General features: G+C 49.9%; 1 protein-coding gene across 1 annotated transcript in view; it reads right to left on the bottom strand.

The window, feature by feature from the left end:
* The window catches only part of PTPN9 (protein tyrosine phosphatase non-receptor type 9), a 29,951-nt gene extending 17,878 nt beyond the window's left edge, over positions 1-12,073 (bottom strand). The window contains exon 1 of the mRNA XM_032232874.1: positions 11,791-12,073. Coding sequence (XP_032088765.1) covers positions 11,791-11,823 — 33 coding nt within the window. The 5' untranslated portion in view covers positions 11,824-12,073. The remainder of the gene's footprint in view (positions 1-11,790) is intronic.
* Positions 12,074-14,360: the final 2,287 nt, after the last annotated feature.

Below are 14,360 nucleotides of genomic sequence, written 5' to 3' on the forward strand. Positions count from 1 at the left end.
TGCTGCGGCTTCCAGTTGCCGATCGGCTCCACAGTTGATAGGGCTTTCGGTTAGGACAAGTAGAGGAAAAAGGATGCTGTGCTAGGACAGGGCTCTATGGTGGGAGAACTGGACTTCCGGTCAGCAGGGGAAAAAGGATGCCGTGCTAGGAGGAGACTTTATGGTGGGGGAGAACTGGACTTCCGGTCAGCAGAGGAAAAAGGATGCCATGCTAGGAGGAGACTCTATGGTGGGGGAACTGGACTTCCGGTCAGCAAAGGAAAAAGGATGCCGTGCTAGGAGGAGACTCTATGGTGGGGGAACTGGACATCTGGTCAGCAGGGGAAAAAGGATGCCGTGCTAGGAGGAGACTTTATGGTGGGGGAACTGGACTTCCGGTCAGCAGGGGAAAAAGGATGCCGTGCTAGGAGGAGACTCTATGGTGGGGGAACTGGACTTCTGGTCAGCAGGGGAAAAAGGATGCCGTGCTAGGAGGAGACTTTATGGTGGGGGAACTGGACTTCCAGTCAGCAGAGGAAAAAGGATGCCATGCTAGGAGGAGACTCTATGGTGGGGGAACTGGACATCTGGTCAGCAGAGGAAAAAGGATGCCATGCTAGGAGGAGACTCTATGGGGCGGGGGGGGGGGGGGAGACTGGACTTCCAGTTAGAAGAGGAAAAAGGATGCCGTGCTAGGAGGAGACTCTTTGGTGTGGGGGAACTGGACTTCTGGTTGGCTCCAGAATTGAACAGGGGGGCTTCTGGTTAGGACCTTTGTGGCTCTTTGAGTGTTTAAGGTTGCCGACCCCTGGCATAACCGCTCCCAATTTAACGAGCTTTTTTTTTTTTTTTGCTATGGCCGTTAAGGGAATCTCCCTAGTCCTTAAGCGAAACCTCATGGGATTGTGAGTTGCGATCTTCCCCATGGATTTTGCTGGTCAGGAGCCGGCTGGGGAGGTCACCACAGTGTCAATCGTACGACACCAGGATGTTGCAACCGTCATAAGTACGTGCCAGTTGTCAAGCACCCAAATTTTGATCACACGGGTTACGTGTGACGCGGTCGTAAGGGTCAACAAATGTTCATAAGTCGATTTTCCCAGGGCCCTCGTAGCCTTGAACAGTCTCTAAAAAAAAAAAAAGGGCGTAAGTCAAAGGACTCTCGGTCCTTAACTGGGGTTGAAGATCCATAATTGCTTCTGGCCACCTTCCCTTCCTCCCTTTAGATGCAATCCCGGTTTAGAGATCCCTAACAAAAACATCAGCCGTTCCTTGTGCCCAATTTTCAAGCCGCCACACCTTTTACTGTAAAAATAACAACAAAAATGCCAGCAGATGAAAATGTCAGACGAGGTGAGTCACGGAGGAGGAGAGATGCTTGTGAGACGCGGAGGGAGGAAAGAGAGAAGGATGCCACGAGGGGGGAAAAAGAGAAAAGAAAGAAAGAAAGGATTGCCTGAAACGAGAAGGGCTGGATTAGATGACCTTCAAGGAACCCCTCCTAACCTACAGTCCTGGGGCTGCACCATGATGGGTGGACGGAGCTTCAGCACGAGGGTTGCCTGGTAGTTTTGCCTTTGGAGACCACACGGAAGAAACAACAAACTAGGATCTAAATCGGGGCTCTCTCCAACCTCGGCAACTTTTAAGCCGTGTGGACCCCCAACTCCCAGAATTCCCCAGGCGGCTTGACCGTCTCGCTCAGCGACTGAAACCTGGGGCTCGACCGTGGTCGTAAGCCGAGGAGGACCTGGACTCTCTTCCCGACGTCAGCCAGCCAAGGGGCAACTGAACCGCTGAAATCCACGTGCCCCCCCCCAAAACAGCCTAAGTGGCTCCACCCTCCAGGGGTTCGATCCGTGGCTCTTCCGTGGCCGCTCCAGGGCTCCCAATGGGCCCATTTCTGGAACGGAAACTCCCAGCCAATTCCTCGCTCCGGGTCTTGGTGGGGGAGGGGGGGTTGGGGGAGAACTATGTGGCCATTCATTTTTAATGGAAGGACAAACATCTCGGAGAAGTGACTCATGGAAAAGAGCAGGCCTGTGGGTTCCCCCCCCCCTTGCATTAGCCAGCTTCAGCTTGCCTGGCAAGGGCTCCGGGGGCCACCTCTGCTCCAGGGGTTTGTGGGGAAGACTCCAATGGGGGCTTCGGAGATGCCGTGGCCAAAAGCTGCATTTAGCAGCATCCAGCAAACTGCAAAGAATTCAGCCTCTCTATAGAAGTCTATATCAATATTCCTCCCTGTATCTATCTATCTATCTATCTATCTATCTATCTATCTATCTATCTATCTATCTATCTATCTATCTATCTATCTATCTACCTATCTATCTACCTAGCTACCTACCTACCTATCAAATCTGTATCTATTATTCCCTCCCTCTCTCTGTTTTTATCTTTTATCTATGTATCTACATATCTACTTCTGTCTCTCTATGCTTCCCTCCCCTTCTTTCTCTCCATCTATCTGTGTTGCCTATAGAAATAAATATTAATAAAGATATCTGTTTATGTATCATTAGCATCTGTCTATCTCTAGTCACTGTGTGTGTGTATGTTTGTGTGTGTATAATCTATGTATATATCTAGGATCTGTCTGTCTGTCTATGTATGTATCTATGTATCTATGTATCTATGTATCTATGTATCTATGTATCTATGTATCTATCTATCTATCTATCTATCTATCTATCTATCTATCTATCATCTATCTATCTATCAATCATCATCTATCCATCCTTCCTTCCTCTAAACGTGGGCCGTGTTCCATTACTTTCAGCTAACATTGAAAAAAAAAAGAGTTTGCCTCTTTGGAACAAGCCTTAACCAGGCTTAGCTTTCGAGAAGTTTTCAAACTCAGGAGGGGGGAAGGGGGAAGAGAAACATTCATTTCAGCTCCCCCGCTTCAATTGACCCAATTCTCTCCCTCCCCACCATCCTGCTTTCCTGAAGAATGCATCTGTTATTTCCGAAAGCCAGAAGCCCTGGTGAAGCCCTACCTCCCTGGCTGGCAAGCGAGATCCACATGCTCTACTACAAATATTAAGCTCCCTCCTCCCCCCCCCCCCCCCCCCCCCCGCTCCTGGGACGCCTGAGGACGAGGTTAAAGTCAAAGAGCCAAAGAGATCTGGGGGAGAAGAGCAGCTTGACATTGAAAGGATCCTTATCTCCTGGTGATCCACATTGACACGGGATCCTTATCTCCTCCCACGTTGACATGAGGGGGGTGGTGGGAGGTTCGTGCAAGGACTTCTGAGCTCTTTTCTTTCCAAGAAATCCCCCAAGGTTTTGCCACCCAGAAGACCCAGCCAGCCCAGGCCTTGGCACAGCGGGCGGCCTCCAAAACTGGCTAGGACCTACTCAGAGCACCGTGATGGTGGTGCGTTATACAGGCAGTCCTCGGCTTACGGCCACAGCTGAGCCCAGAATTTACATTGCTAAGCGAGACGGTTGTCAAAACGAGCTTCACCCCCCTTTCTCGCCACCATTGTTAAGGGAATCATCCCAGTTGTTAAATGGGTAACACGGCTGTTCAGCGGATCAGGCTTTCCCACCCCACCCCCGTTGACTTATCAGGAGGTCGCAAAAGGGGATCACTGTCGTAAATATGAGTCAGGGGCCAATTTGGATCACGGGGATGCTGCAACGGCTGTAAGTGTGGGGAAAAAAATAACAGCAAGTTTCTTTTTTCAGTATGGCTGTCCCTTCAGTCACTAAATGTACTGTAAGTTGAGCTGTATTTAACACAACCTTAAAAAAGGTAAAAAGATTCCCTTCGCACGTATGTGCTTGTCGTTCCTGACTCTAGGGGGCGGTGCTCATCTCCGTTTCAAAGCCGAAGAGCCAGCGCTGTCCGAAGACGTCTCCGTGGCCATGTGGCCGGCAGGACTCAACACCGAAGGCGCACGGAACGCTGTTCCCTTCCCACCGAAGGTGGTTCCTATTTCTCTACTTGCATTTCTTACGTGCGTTCGAACTGCTCGGTTGGCAGAAGCTGGGACAAGTCACGGGGGCTCACTCCGTTACGCGGCGCTGGGGATTCGAACCTCCAAACTGCTGACCTTTCTGATCGACAAGCTCAGCGTCTTAGCCCCTGAGCCACCGCGTCCCTTAACCTGTGCCTTCCCATGGCATGAAGCCAATCTGAATGCCAAGCACGTGATTGCGGCAAGGTGCCTCCATTGCTTCTGTTGCTCCTCTCTCCAGGGAGTCCTCGACTTACAACAGTTCACTTAGTGACCCTTTGAAAGTTACAACAACCTTACAAAAAAACGACTTACAATCATTTTTCACACTTACGACCGCTGCAGCCTCCCTGAGGCTCACACGACCAAAATTCGGATGCAGGGCTACTGACTCATATTTGCGACGGTTGCAGTGTCAAGCGATTCCCGTTTTACGACCTCCTTGCAAGCAAAGCCAAGGGGCAGGCGGGGTCCCCTTAACCCCCGCGTTCCTGACTTAACCGCTGCTCTGATTCACTTAACGACCCGCGGCGAGAACGTTTTGTTGCCAAACTGGATTAACCAACGTTTCGCTTAAACAATAAAAATGCGGTTGTAAGTTCTGAGTTCTGAGAAACGGGGGCCAAAAAAAAAATGGGACTATTGAGAAGAAAAGGTGCTTTCGGGTTTCGAGCAATGATTAACTAGTGATTTGTTTTCCATGAAACGAGGGGACAAGGAAATGTCAGGCGGGAACACATTAATTGTTGAAAAGAACCCAGGAAAGGACTGTTTCGTCACCCCGCTCCCGAGTTTTTTCATTCCCCCCCCCCCAAAATGCAGCTCAGGCGCTACCTGGCTGCTTTGTAATCTCCTTTTTTTTTAAAGGTGAAAAGCTCTTACATACTTCCCATCCTTACTCAACTTCCCTTTTGTTGAGTCCCCAACAAAAGGAGAGAGAGACAGAGAGAGAGAGAGACAGACAGAGAGAGAGAGAGAGAGAGAGAGAGAGGGAGGGGGGGAGAGAGAAACGAATGGCGTCACTCATCTGGGACAACAGGAAACGGGTTTCAAAAATAAAAGCCTCTTCCCAAGGCAGCCAAGGACCGGATTGGATTCTATCAACTTTCTAATTCCATTGAGATGTTTCTATCTAGGCGGCTCGGAGAGACAGAGAGAAATTCTTTTTTAAAAAAGGAGGTTGCTATGGGAATTCTTTTTTTTTTTTTAATTAAATGTGTTTTTATTTTCCATTTCATTTTCGTACAGTCACATATATACTGTGCATAACCGGGGCCATATAACATTAAACAATAAACACAGCCATTCCTCTTGTTGACAGTACCCCCCAAAATAGAAACCCAATGTACCTCTTCGACCCTCCATACACCCTTTCTTTCGCCCCCCTCCAACTTTCCTTCTTCCCTCCAACATTCCCCTCTACCCTACTTCCCCTCACCCTCTGCCACTCCTCTCTCCAGGTACACTCCCTCCCTTCCTTCTCCCCCTCCCTCCAGTCCTCTCTCCCACCCTCTCTACCCCTCTTTCTTCTATCCCTCTACTCCTCCCTTCGGTGTATTTCTACAATCTATTAATATATTCAGCTTGTCCTTTTTTTTTTTTTAAATTCATTGTGCTGCATTGTGTGAAAAAAACGGCCACAAGCCACATTTTTTTTCCAGTGGCAACGTTGATCGGTCATTAAATGGAACGGCTGTAAATTGAGAACTATCCGTAGCTCCCTGAATTTTGTAAGAACTTTTTTCCAGGATGTAAGCAGCTCTGCTGTTATTGAATGTATTAGGAGGTATCCGATAAGGAAATATTTCTGGAACCATGACACAACCCGGCCACAGTTTATACCAGGGGTCGGCAACCATAAACACTCAAAGGGCCACAAAGGTCCCAACCGGAAGCCCCCCCTTTTAATTCTGGAGCCGACCGGAAATCCAGTTCCCCCACCATAGAGTCTCCTCCTAGCACGGCGTCCTTTTTCTTCTACCTTCCCTAACCGAAAACCCTATCAATTTTGGAACTGACCGGAAAACCCGCCCCTTACATGAGAGTCTTCTCCTGGCGCACCGTACTTCCCCGCCCCAACCGGAAACTCCTCCCAAAATTGTGGCACCGACTGGCGAGAGGGAGCGGCAGCAGAAGGTTGAAAGAGCCACATGCGGCTCCAGAGCCGCAGTTGGCTGATCCCTGGTTTATATCAATACTGTTTTATCTATAATCGAGGACTTCTGAGGATGCTATTATCTCCAATTGCAGCTCGTCTCATTGGGCAATGCCACCCATTTACAGTTCTCCATCCTGGAGTATCTGAATTTTGGTCCTTCCCAAAGAGGAAAAAGAGGCACCTGAATAAAAATGCAAGAGATGATAAATATCATGCGGAAAGTATTTAAGGGCTCTTAAACTTTTGCAACTGAAAAGAATTCCAGTTGATTTTAAGAAAGCAATTAATCGCAGATAATTTCTTATCTGCAGTATTGCAGGATTTCTCTCCTAGATGACTGGACTCCCAAGGATAATCCAATTAAGTTTCCTCCAGACATTCTGGATGTTGGGAAACTGTGACTCAGTGGCAAGGGATCATGGGGGTTGTAGGCCAGAACAGCAGGGAAATCAGTCCGATTTATTCTGTCCTAGAAAGCAGATGCTATTTCTGAATTAAGGATCAATTCAGTCAGTGTTTCTCAACCTCAGCAACTTGGAAATGGACGGACTTCCATCTCAGAATTCAAAGCCACATTTACGAGTTTAATAAAATTTGTATGCCGCCCACTCCCATTGGGACTCTGGGCGGCTCACAGCAAGACAAAGAAACATTTAAAATTTAAGAATAAAAAAATACAATTAAAATTCCACATCATCCATTCCATCTAAGCGGGACTGGATATCAATCAACAGCCCCAGGCCTGCCGGAACAGCCAGGTCTTGACGGCTTTACGGAAGGCCGGGAGAGTGGTAAGGGTCCGGATCTCTGCAGGTAGATCGTTCCACAGGGCTGGCGCAGCAACAGAGAAGGCCCTGCCCCAGGGAGCCGCCAACCGGCATTGTCCGGTTGACGGCACCCGGAGGAGGCCCAACCTGTGCGATCTTGTTGGTCGTTGGGAGGTAAGTGGCAGGAGGCGGTCTCTCAGGTAGCCAGGTCCTAAGCCATGTAGGGCTTTAAAAGTAACGACTAGCACCTTGAAGCGCGTCCGGAGACTAATGGGGAGCCAGTGCAGCTCGCGGAGGATAGCTGTAACATGGGTGTATCTAGATACACCCCATATCGCTCGCGCGGCTGCGTTCTGGGCCAGCTGTAGTCTTCGAACACTCTTCAGGGGCAGCCCCATGTAGAGCGTTGGACTTCCGACACCATCTGATCGGCTGGCTGGGGAATTATGGGAGTTGAAGTCCACGCAGAGTCTTAAAATGTGCTGAGGGTTAAGGGGTACTGAGCTCAATATTCCTCCAATAGCACATTCCGTTTCCAAATCATACAGTGTGTGTGTGTGTGTGTGTGTGTGTGTGTGTGTGTGTGTGTATGAATGAGACACCTCTTTTCCCTGGGACCCAGATTTTCCCCCTGGGGAAGAGAGCACCACGGATTTCGTGCTCCGAACACAATTCCCTGTCCCAGCTGCCTTTTAACGCTTCGTTAGAAATCTCTCTGTCCTTTTGCAAGTAGAGAGTTTGTGATCCCAGTCAACGGAGCATGAATGAGGCTGATCTCATTCATGACTCCCTCTTCTCAAAAAAAAAAAAAAAAAAGGCAACGACCTCAAATTCATTGATGGGACTTTTTTGGCCTTAAAATGGCCGATCTCAACAAGGCTTAAGGGAGGGCAAGAAAGAGTTAACGCTTGGATGGGAGCACCGGAGGAGGGTGGGGGGGAAATATTTATTTGGCCCAAAATATCCTTGGAAAAGGCTTCCGCCAAGCCAAGCCGACTTCACAAACATGTCTAGGGGGATCTGAAGGAGACCTTTTCCTCTTTCAAGGAATGGTGGGTCTCAGAAAGACTATCCTGGCCACCAGCCAACTTCTCCGTTGTCCCACAGCTTCTCGGAATTCCATAAATAGGGAATCACGCCACAGCTTCAAATCAGATGACGCCGGAAGTCCGGCACGTGTTTGGAGAGGAGAGAATTCTCAGAACGTCCATAAGGACCCACGAGATGCGTTAAGGGTGGACTTCACGCATTGACTTGCAGAGTTACTAGCGATATGCTAAGGTTCACCTGGAATGAAGTCCCGGATATTTGGGAGGTCTACATTGACCAAGAAAAGCATATTTTGAGGAGCCTGTCCTCAAAATTCAGATCTGGGGGTGGCATGGGGGGAGACCTTCACAGTAGGACCACCCAACCAACTTGACCTGGCCCAACTTGACTCAGCACTTGCGTTTCATCCTTCAGGGTCAAAAGGATGGCTGGCTTTGCAGAATTCAGTATCTTTTCAACTTCTCATTAGTCTCAATTATCAGCTTGGCTTCTCAATTATCACCCTGGACCTATTAGGGTTTCAAACCGAGAGCTTTCAACCACAACCACCCCCACCCCCACCCCCGGGCACACCCAGAAAAGTTGAAGTTAAGACAAACATACAGAACCAGATCTCTCCGGGGTGGGGGGGGGAAGGGAGCAGGGGAGGGGGGAGAGTCTAAATTAATTCTGTTCTAGTCTTTTCTCCATTCTGCACAAGGAGAATTCTGTTGTTTTTTGGGGGGGATGGGGGTGTTCGCTTTCCTGGTTTTCTTAAAGCCTCGGAGATGCAGAAGTGGAAAATTACACAAGCCAAAAACTTCGCAACCCAAACACACGTTTGCCGTTTACAGTCAACGGGGGAAAAAAGCAGGAACACGCATGCATGCACTGGAGGGAGCAGGAATTCAAGAGGTGCCGCAGCCATCCAGGCGTAACCTTTCTCCAAAACAACTGGGGAAAAAAACCCCAGGAGAAATTCAGATATTTATTTCCTTTTTTGCTAGCCAGGGCAATGGTGTTTTTAGGAGAATAAAACACCAATAGAATAGCTTAATGCTGCTAAACAGACTATCAAGAGTGCTGGAATGAATATCGTGTGTGTGTGTGTGTGTGTGTGTGTGTGTGTGTGTATACATACACACACACGATATATATATATATCAAAGCCCAGGTTCAAATCCCAGTAAGGGTATGGCTAGCTGATGAGAGCTAAATAGCTTGAAATAGATCTATACTAGTCTCCCTTTATTTATTTATCAGCACAAATGCAACACACACACACACACACACACACACACACACATATATACACACACACAAACACATACATATATATATCAGTGTTTCTCCACCCCTTGGCCACTTTAAGATGCGTGGACTTCAATTCCCAGTATTTCCCAGCCAGCAGAGAATTCTGGGAATTGAAGTCCACCCATCTTAAAGTGGCCAAGGTGGAGAAACACTGATATATTGTACATTTTGAAAAAACAAAACAAAAACGTTAGGAAATGTATTTGATCTGGCTTCTGGTTTGCACCTCTGTCCAAACCATTCAGAGACCTTCCAGTGTTTCTCAACCTTGGCAACTTGAAGATGTTCGGACTTCAACTCCCAGAATTCCCCAGCCAGCGAATGCATTCGCTGGCTGGGGAATTCTGGGAGTTGAAGTCCGGACATCTTCAAGTTGCCAAGGTTGAGAAACACTCTAAACTCTTTCTCAGAATATAAACATCCCTTGGACACCAATTTAATCTGTCACTATCTGTAAAGGATCATTTTTCTCCCCCAGTGTGAGGGCATTGTGAGGCCTTACTGCTAAATAAAAATGTCTTTGATTGGGCTAAAGAAAGGAGATTAAAAAGGGAAGAAAATTTCGATTTTGCACGGATGATGTTACCTAGTTTGGATCACGAAACCTCTGCAAGAAAGCAAACTCAGAGAGCACCAAGGAAAAAGAACTAAAAAACGCCTCCCTTGTTATGACCCTGTAAGAATTGCATTTCGGGGTGGGGGGGCTCCCCAATAATTGTACTTTTTGGGCTCCCAAAAGGATTGCATTTGGTCAGAGTTTAGGAAGTACACCTATTCCACCAGCAGGCTTTAAAATGAAAGCAAGGATGCATAAAGCTACATAGCTATTTTTTCTCTCTCTCTTCAAAACACCCACTAGGAGATTCTCTAGAAAAACCAGTTTCCTTTCATCGCGTATAGACTTTCTTTTTCTTTCTTTCTTCGGCCTCCCTTCCTCACTCTCCAGTTCCATGATTGGGAAAAGGGTTGTTTTTTTAATTTTTAATTTAAAAAAAAAGGGGGGGGACACATTAAAAGAGCGAAGTGGCACCCAGAAGGGTTAGGGCTGCTTTGAACTTCTCCACCCTCCCGCCTCACTTCCTAAAACATTAAAAGATGTGAACCCAGGGGGTTGTTACATGTTTGTGTTTCACATCCTCCCCCTAATCCTTTTTTTTTTTAACATGGGGGAAAAAATGGAGTCAATTATCTGCTTCCCCACCCCACAAAAAACATACCAATCCTGGGGAGGGGGGAAGAGAGAGAGGAGAGAGACAGAGAGAAGAGACAGACAGAAAGAGGAGAGAGAGAGGGAGGGGGAGACAGACAGACAGAGGAGAGAGAGACACACAGACAGAGAAAAGAGATAGTCAGACAGAAAAGAGAGAGAGAGAGAGAGAGAGAGAGGGTGGGGGAGACAGACAGACAGACAGAGGAGAGAGAGACAGAGAAAAGAGATAGTCAGACAGAAAAGAGAAGAGAGAGAGAAAGAGGAGACAGAGAGGAGACAGAGAAATAAATCCAAGATGTTGGGGTTCACTTAAGAAAAAGGGGAAACAGCTTGATCACTTCCCCCAACTTTCAATGAGAGAGTGACATTCCTCCCCCCACGCTCTCTTTATCCAGAAGGGGGGTTACCTTTATAATGTCCCCCCAGCCCAAATTTTCCTTGGATTTGTGGAGTGAGAGGACAGAGCCTGGATGGGGGGGGGGGGGTCTGCATCCTGCTGGTTGGGTCATAGGTTGGCTGTGCAAAACGGGATGCTAGCACAATGGGGAGGGGGCTGCTCCCCTCACTTTGCAAGGGAAAGCCCCCCCTCCTCTCTGGGCCTGATTCGCCTGCATCTCAACCCCCAAATCTCTTGACTTCCATGGAAACATCACCAGGGAGATACCCCTGGGCCTCCCCCTCCTCTCTTCCACTGATCTGGCAGAAAAGGGGGGGTGTCCATCAAAGGCTGGAGAGGGAGCAGCTGTACTCTTCAGGGCCAAGATAGCCCCCTCCCCACATACACACCCCAGCAAAAAAAGAGCCCCCAGATCCTGGACTTTATTCACCCCCAAAGCCAAGAGGACCTGCAAAGAGATCTTTGGAGGTGGGAGTGGGGGAGAAAAAAAGGGGGAGGGTCTAAATACCTCCTAGGAAAGCAGCAGGCGGCTCCCCCCTTTCCCAAAGCTTTGCCGCCCCCCCCCCCGAACCCCAAAGCCGGGCCCAGCCCGGGAGGATCGCGAGCTCCTTCTACTTCCGCTCATCATCACCACCTTTTCGTTTATGGGCCGAAGAAATCCAGGGATGGGTGGATGGGGGGGGGGATGTCTTTTAGAAGGGGAGGGGGGCGAGAGAGAGAGGAAAGGCCAGGCCTGAAGGGGCTCGGCCTCTGCATCTCCCCTTCCTCCTCCTCCTCCCCTTTTCGCCCCCTCCCCAATTCGGATCGCAAAAAACAACACCCCCCCCCCCAAATCCCAACAATTCAACGTCATTGCCAAAGGCAGCCACGCTCTGCCCCGCTTCTTTTTCTCTTCTCTACCCCCCTCCCCACAATCCCCCCTCCCCAAATTTATTTTGTGGGTGGGGGTCTCCCCCCCCCCCCACTCTTACCTGCTCTTCCTCGGGAGTCAGCTGCGCGGCCATGCTCCTGCCAGCCCGGGGAAGAGGCGCAAGTTTGCCAAAGTCGCCAGCCTCGCCCCCCCCACCCCTCCTGAAGCCCCCTCCTCTTTTAGTTGATATCTAATGAGTAGGGGGCAAAGCCAGCGGGGGTTGGGTGGATCTTTCTTTTGGGGGGGGGGGCTTCAGCGGCCAAGAGCTGCCCTCCGCGCTAAATCCAAGCCGGGCATCTTCGCTTGGGGACAGGCTGAGCGCTGGAAAAAGAGCCGGGGGGAGGGGGAGGAGGAGGAGGAGGGAGGGGGGAACGAAAAGGGAGGGGTCCCGCGGGCTCCCCCTCAAAAGGGGGAGGGCCGCGACGAGCCGAGGATCCGAATGAAGCGATCCGAAGCGAAGGCGAGAAACCAGCAGCGGCGAAGGAAAAAACAGCCCGAAAAAGCTGGCTCGCTCGGTTGGGCCACTCCGGACCTCCGGAGCATTGCGGGTGGGCGTGGGAGCGGGGGGGAAGAAAGAGGAGGACCCCTTCTCTCTCTCTCTCTCTCTCTCTGCCTTCTTTTGCAACAATTCTGGCTTGAAAAACAATCAAAAGCAAAAGAAACAAACAAAATAAACTCAAATTGTTGCAAGAAGCTTCTTCCTTCGCTTCCCGACCCACAGAGCAGGCCAAAGCTATGGGAGAGGGGGGGGGGGAGAATAACCCGGGGTGGGGTTTGGGGGGGGAAAGAAGAGGAGGAGGAGGGGAAAAGAGGAGAGGGGGGGGTGGGAGCCCGCCCGTTTGCAAAAGAGATAGGGAGAAAGAGAGATAAATTGGGGAGGGGGGAGGCAGAAGGAAGTTTCTCCGCTGTCTCAAAAGCGCAAATCTCTCCCCCCCTCCCGATTCGGATGGGCTCCCTTCCCCGAGTGGGAGGAAATGAGGAGGGGGGGGTGGGTGGAAAGGCAGACTTTTCCTTCGAACTGTTGCTTTCTGGAGGAGGAGGAGCAGTCTGTGTGAATGTGTGTGTGTGTGTGTGTTGAGAAGGCGGGGAGGGGGGGGGGGAAGGCTGAGAAGGATTAGGAAATGGATGGATCCGCTCCCGCTGGCTTGGCCGCCCCCTCCTCTTCTTCTTCTTCCCCGCCCAGCCGGGCGGACCCGTTGCCCAACCTTCCTCGCAGCGCTGATTCCTCAAAAGCAGAGCGAGGGGGAGGGAGGGAGGGAAGGAGGCCAGCCCTTCCCGGCGCCGGGGCTGCTCAACCCACCCACCCACCCACCTCCCCCTTCACCACCGCCGCCCCAGCCTGGGGAAACGGCATCCCATTCGCGGGGCAGCGGGGCGGAGATGCTGTTTGGGAGGCGGGCCGGAGGAGGAGGAGGAGGGAAGAATGCGGAGAGGAAGTGCGGAGAGAAGAGGAAGGAGGGAGGGGAAGAGGGAGAGGTGGGGGTGGAAGAAGAAGAGGAAGGAGGAGAAGTGGAAGGAAAAGGGGAAAGAAAGGAGGAGGGAAGAATGTGGAGAGAATGCCAAGAGAGGAGAAGAAGGGAGGGGAAAGGGGAGAAGGAGAGGAAGAAGTGAAAGGAAGAGGGAGGAGGAAAAAAATGCAGACAGAAAGTGGCAAGGAAGAAGAGGGGAGGAGGGAGAGAAGGAAGGATGAGGAGGGGGGAAGAATGAGGAGGGAAGTGCAGAGAGAAGAGGAAGGAGGGAGGGAAAGAGGTAGAGAAGGGATGGAAGAAGGAAAGAGGGAAGGAAAGAAGAATGTGGAGGGAAGTGCCAAGAGAGGAGAAAGAAGAGAGGAGGAGAAGTGGAAGGAAGAGGGAGAAGGGGAAAAAAGGAGAAGGGAAGAATGCAGACAGTAAGTGCCAAGAAGAAAGAAGAAGAGGGGAGGATGGAGAGAAGGAAGGATAAGGAGGAGGAAAAAATGGAAGGAAAAATGAAAAAAGGAGAATCACCAGAAGGAAGAGGAGAAGGAAGAGGAAAAAGTAGAGACAAGGAAGAACAGGATGATGATGAAGAAGAAAAGGAAGTGAAGAAAGGATGAAGAGAAAGAAACAGTCATCAAACCATTTCTGGGGCCACAAGAATATTGATTTACCTATTTTTATTTTAAGGATATATTTGGGTTCCACCTTTATTGTCCTCGTCTCAATAACTCAAGGCAGTAAAACGGAGCTAAGAGTCCTTCCTCTTTTCCCCCACAACAACAACCCTTTGAGGTGGGCTGAGATTTATTTGGCCGCTAATGTTGAGCATGGCACATTGCAATCGCCGGTTGCCCAGCGCCCAAATTTTGATCCCAGGATGGCAAGGACTGGTGATAAGTCACTTTTTTCAACACCGTCGTAACCTTGAACGGTTGTGAAATGGCCGTAAGCAGAGGTTTTACCTTCTCTAATAAAAGTTAGCCATAGAAGCTGGGGGTAAAAAGGCATTGGTGAAGATGGTAAGGCAGCTGGTGTATAGAATAACAGCTGTGTAAAGGTAAGGTAAAGGTTCCCCTTGCACATACATGCTCCCGACTCTAGGGGGCAACGCTCATCTCCCTTTCAAAGCCGAAGAGCCAGCGCTGTCCGAAGACGTCTCTGTGGTCATGTGGCC

This window comes from Thamnophis elegans, chromosome 16, assembly GCF_009769535.1.
Source record: "Thamnophis elegans isolate rThaEle1 chromosome 16, rThaEle1.pri, whole genome shotgun sequence".
Lineage (NCBI taxonomy): Eukaryota > Metazoa > Chordata > Lepidosauria > Squamata > Colubridae > Thamnophis > Thamnophis elegans.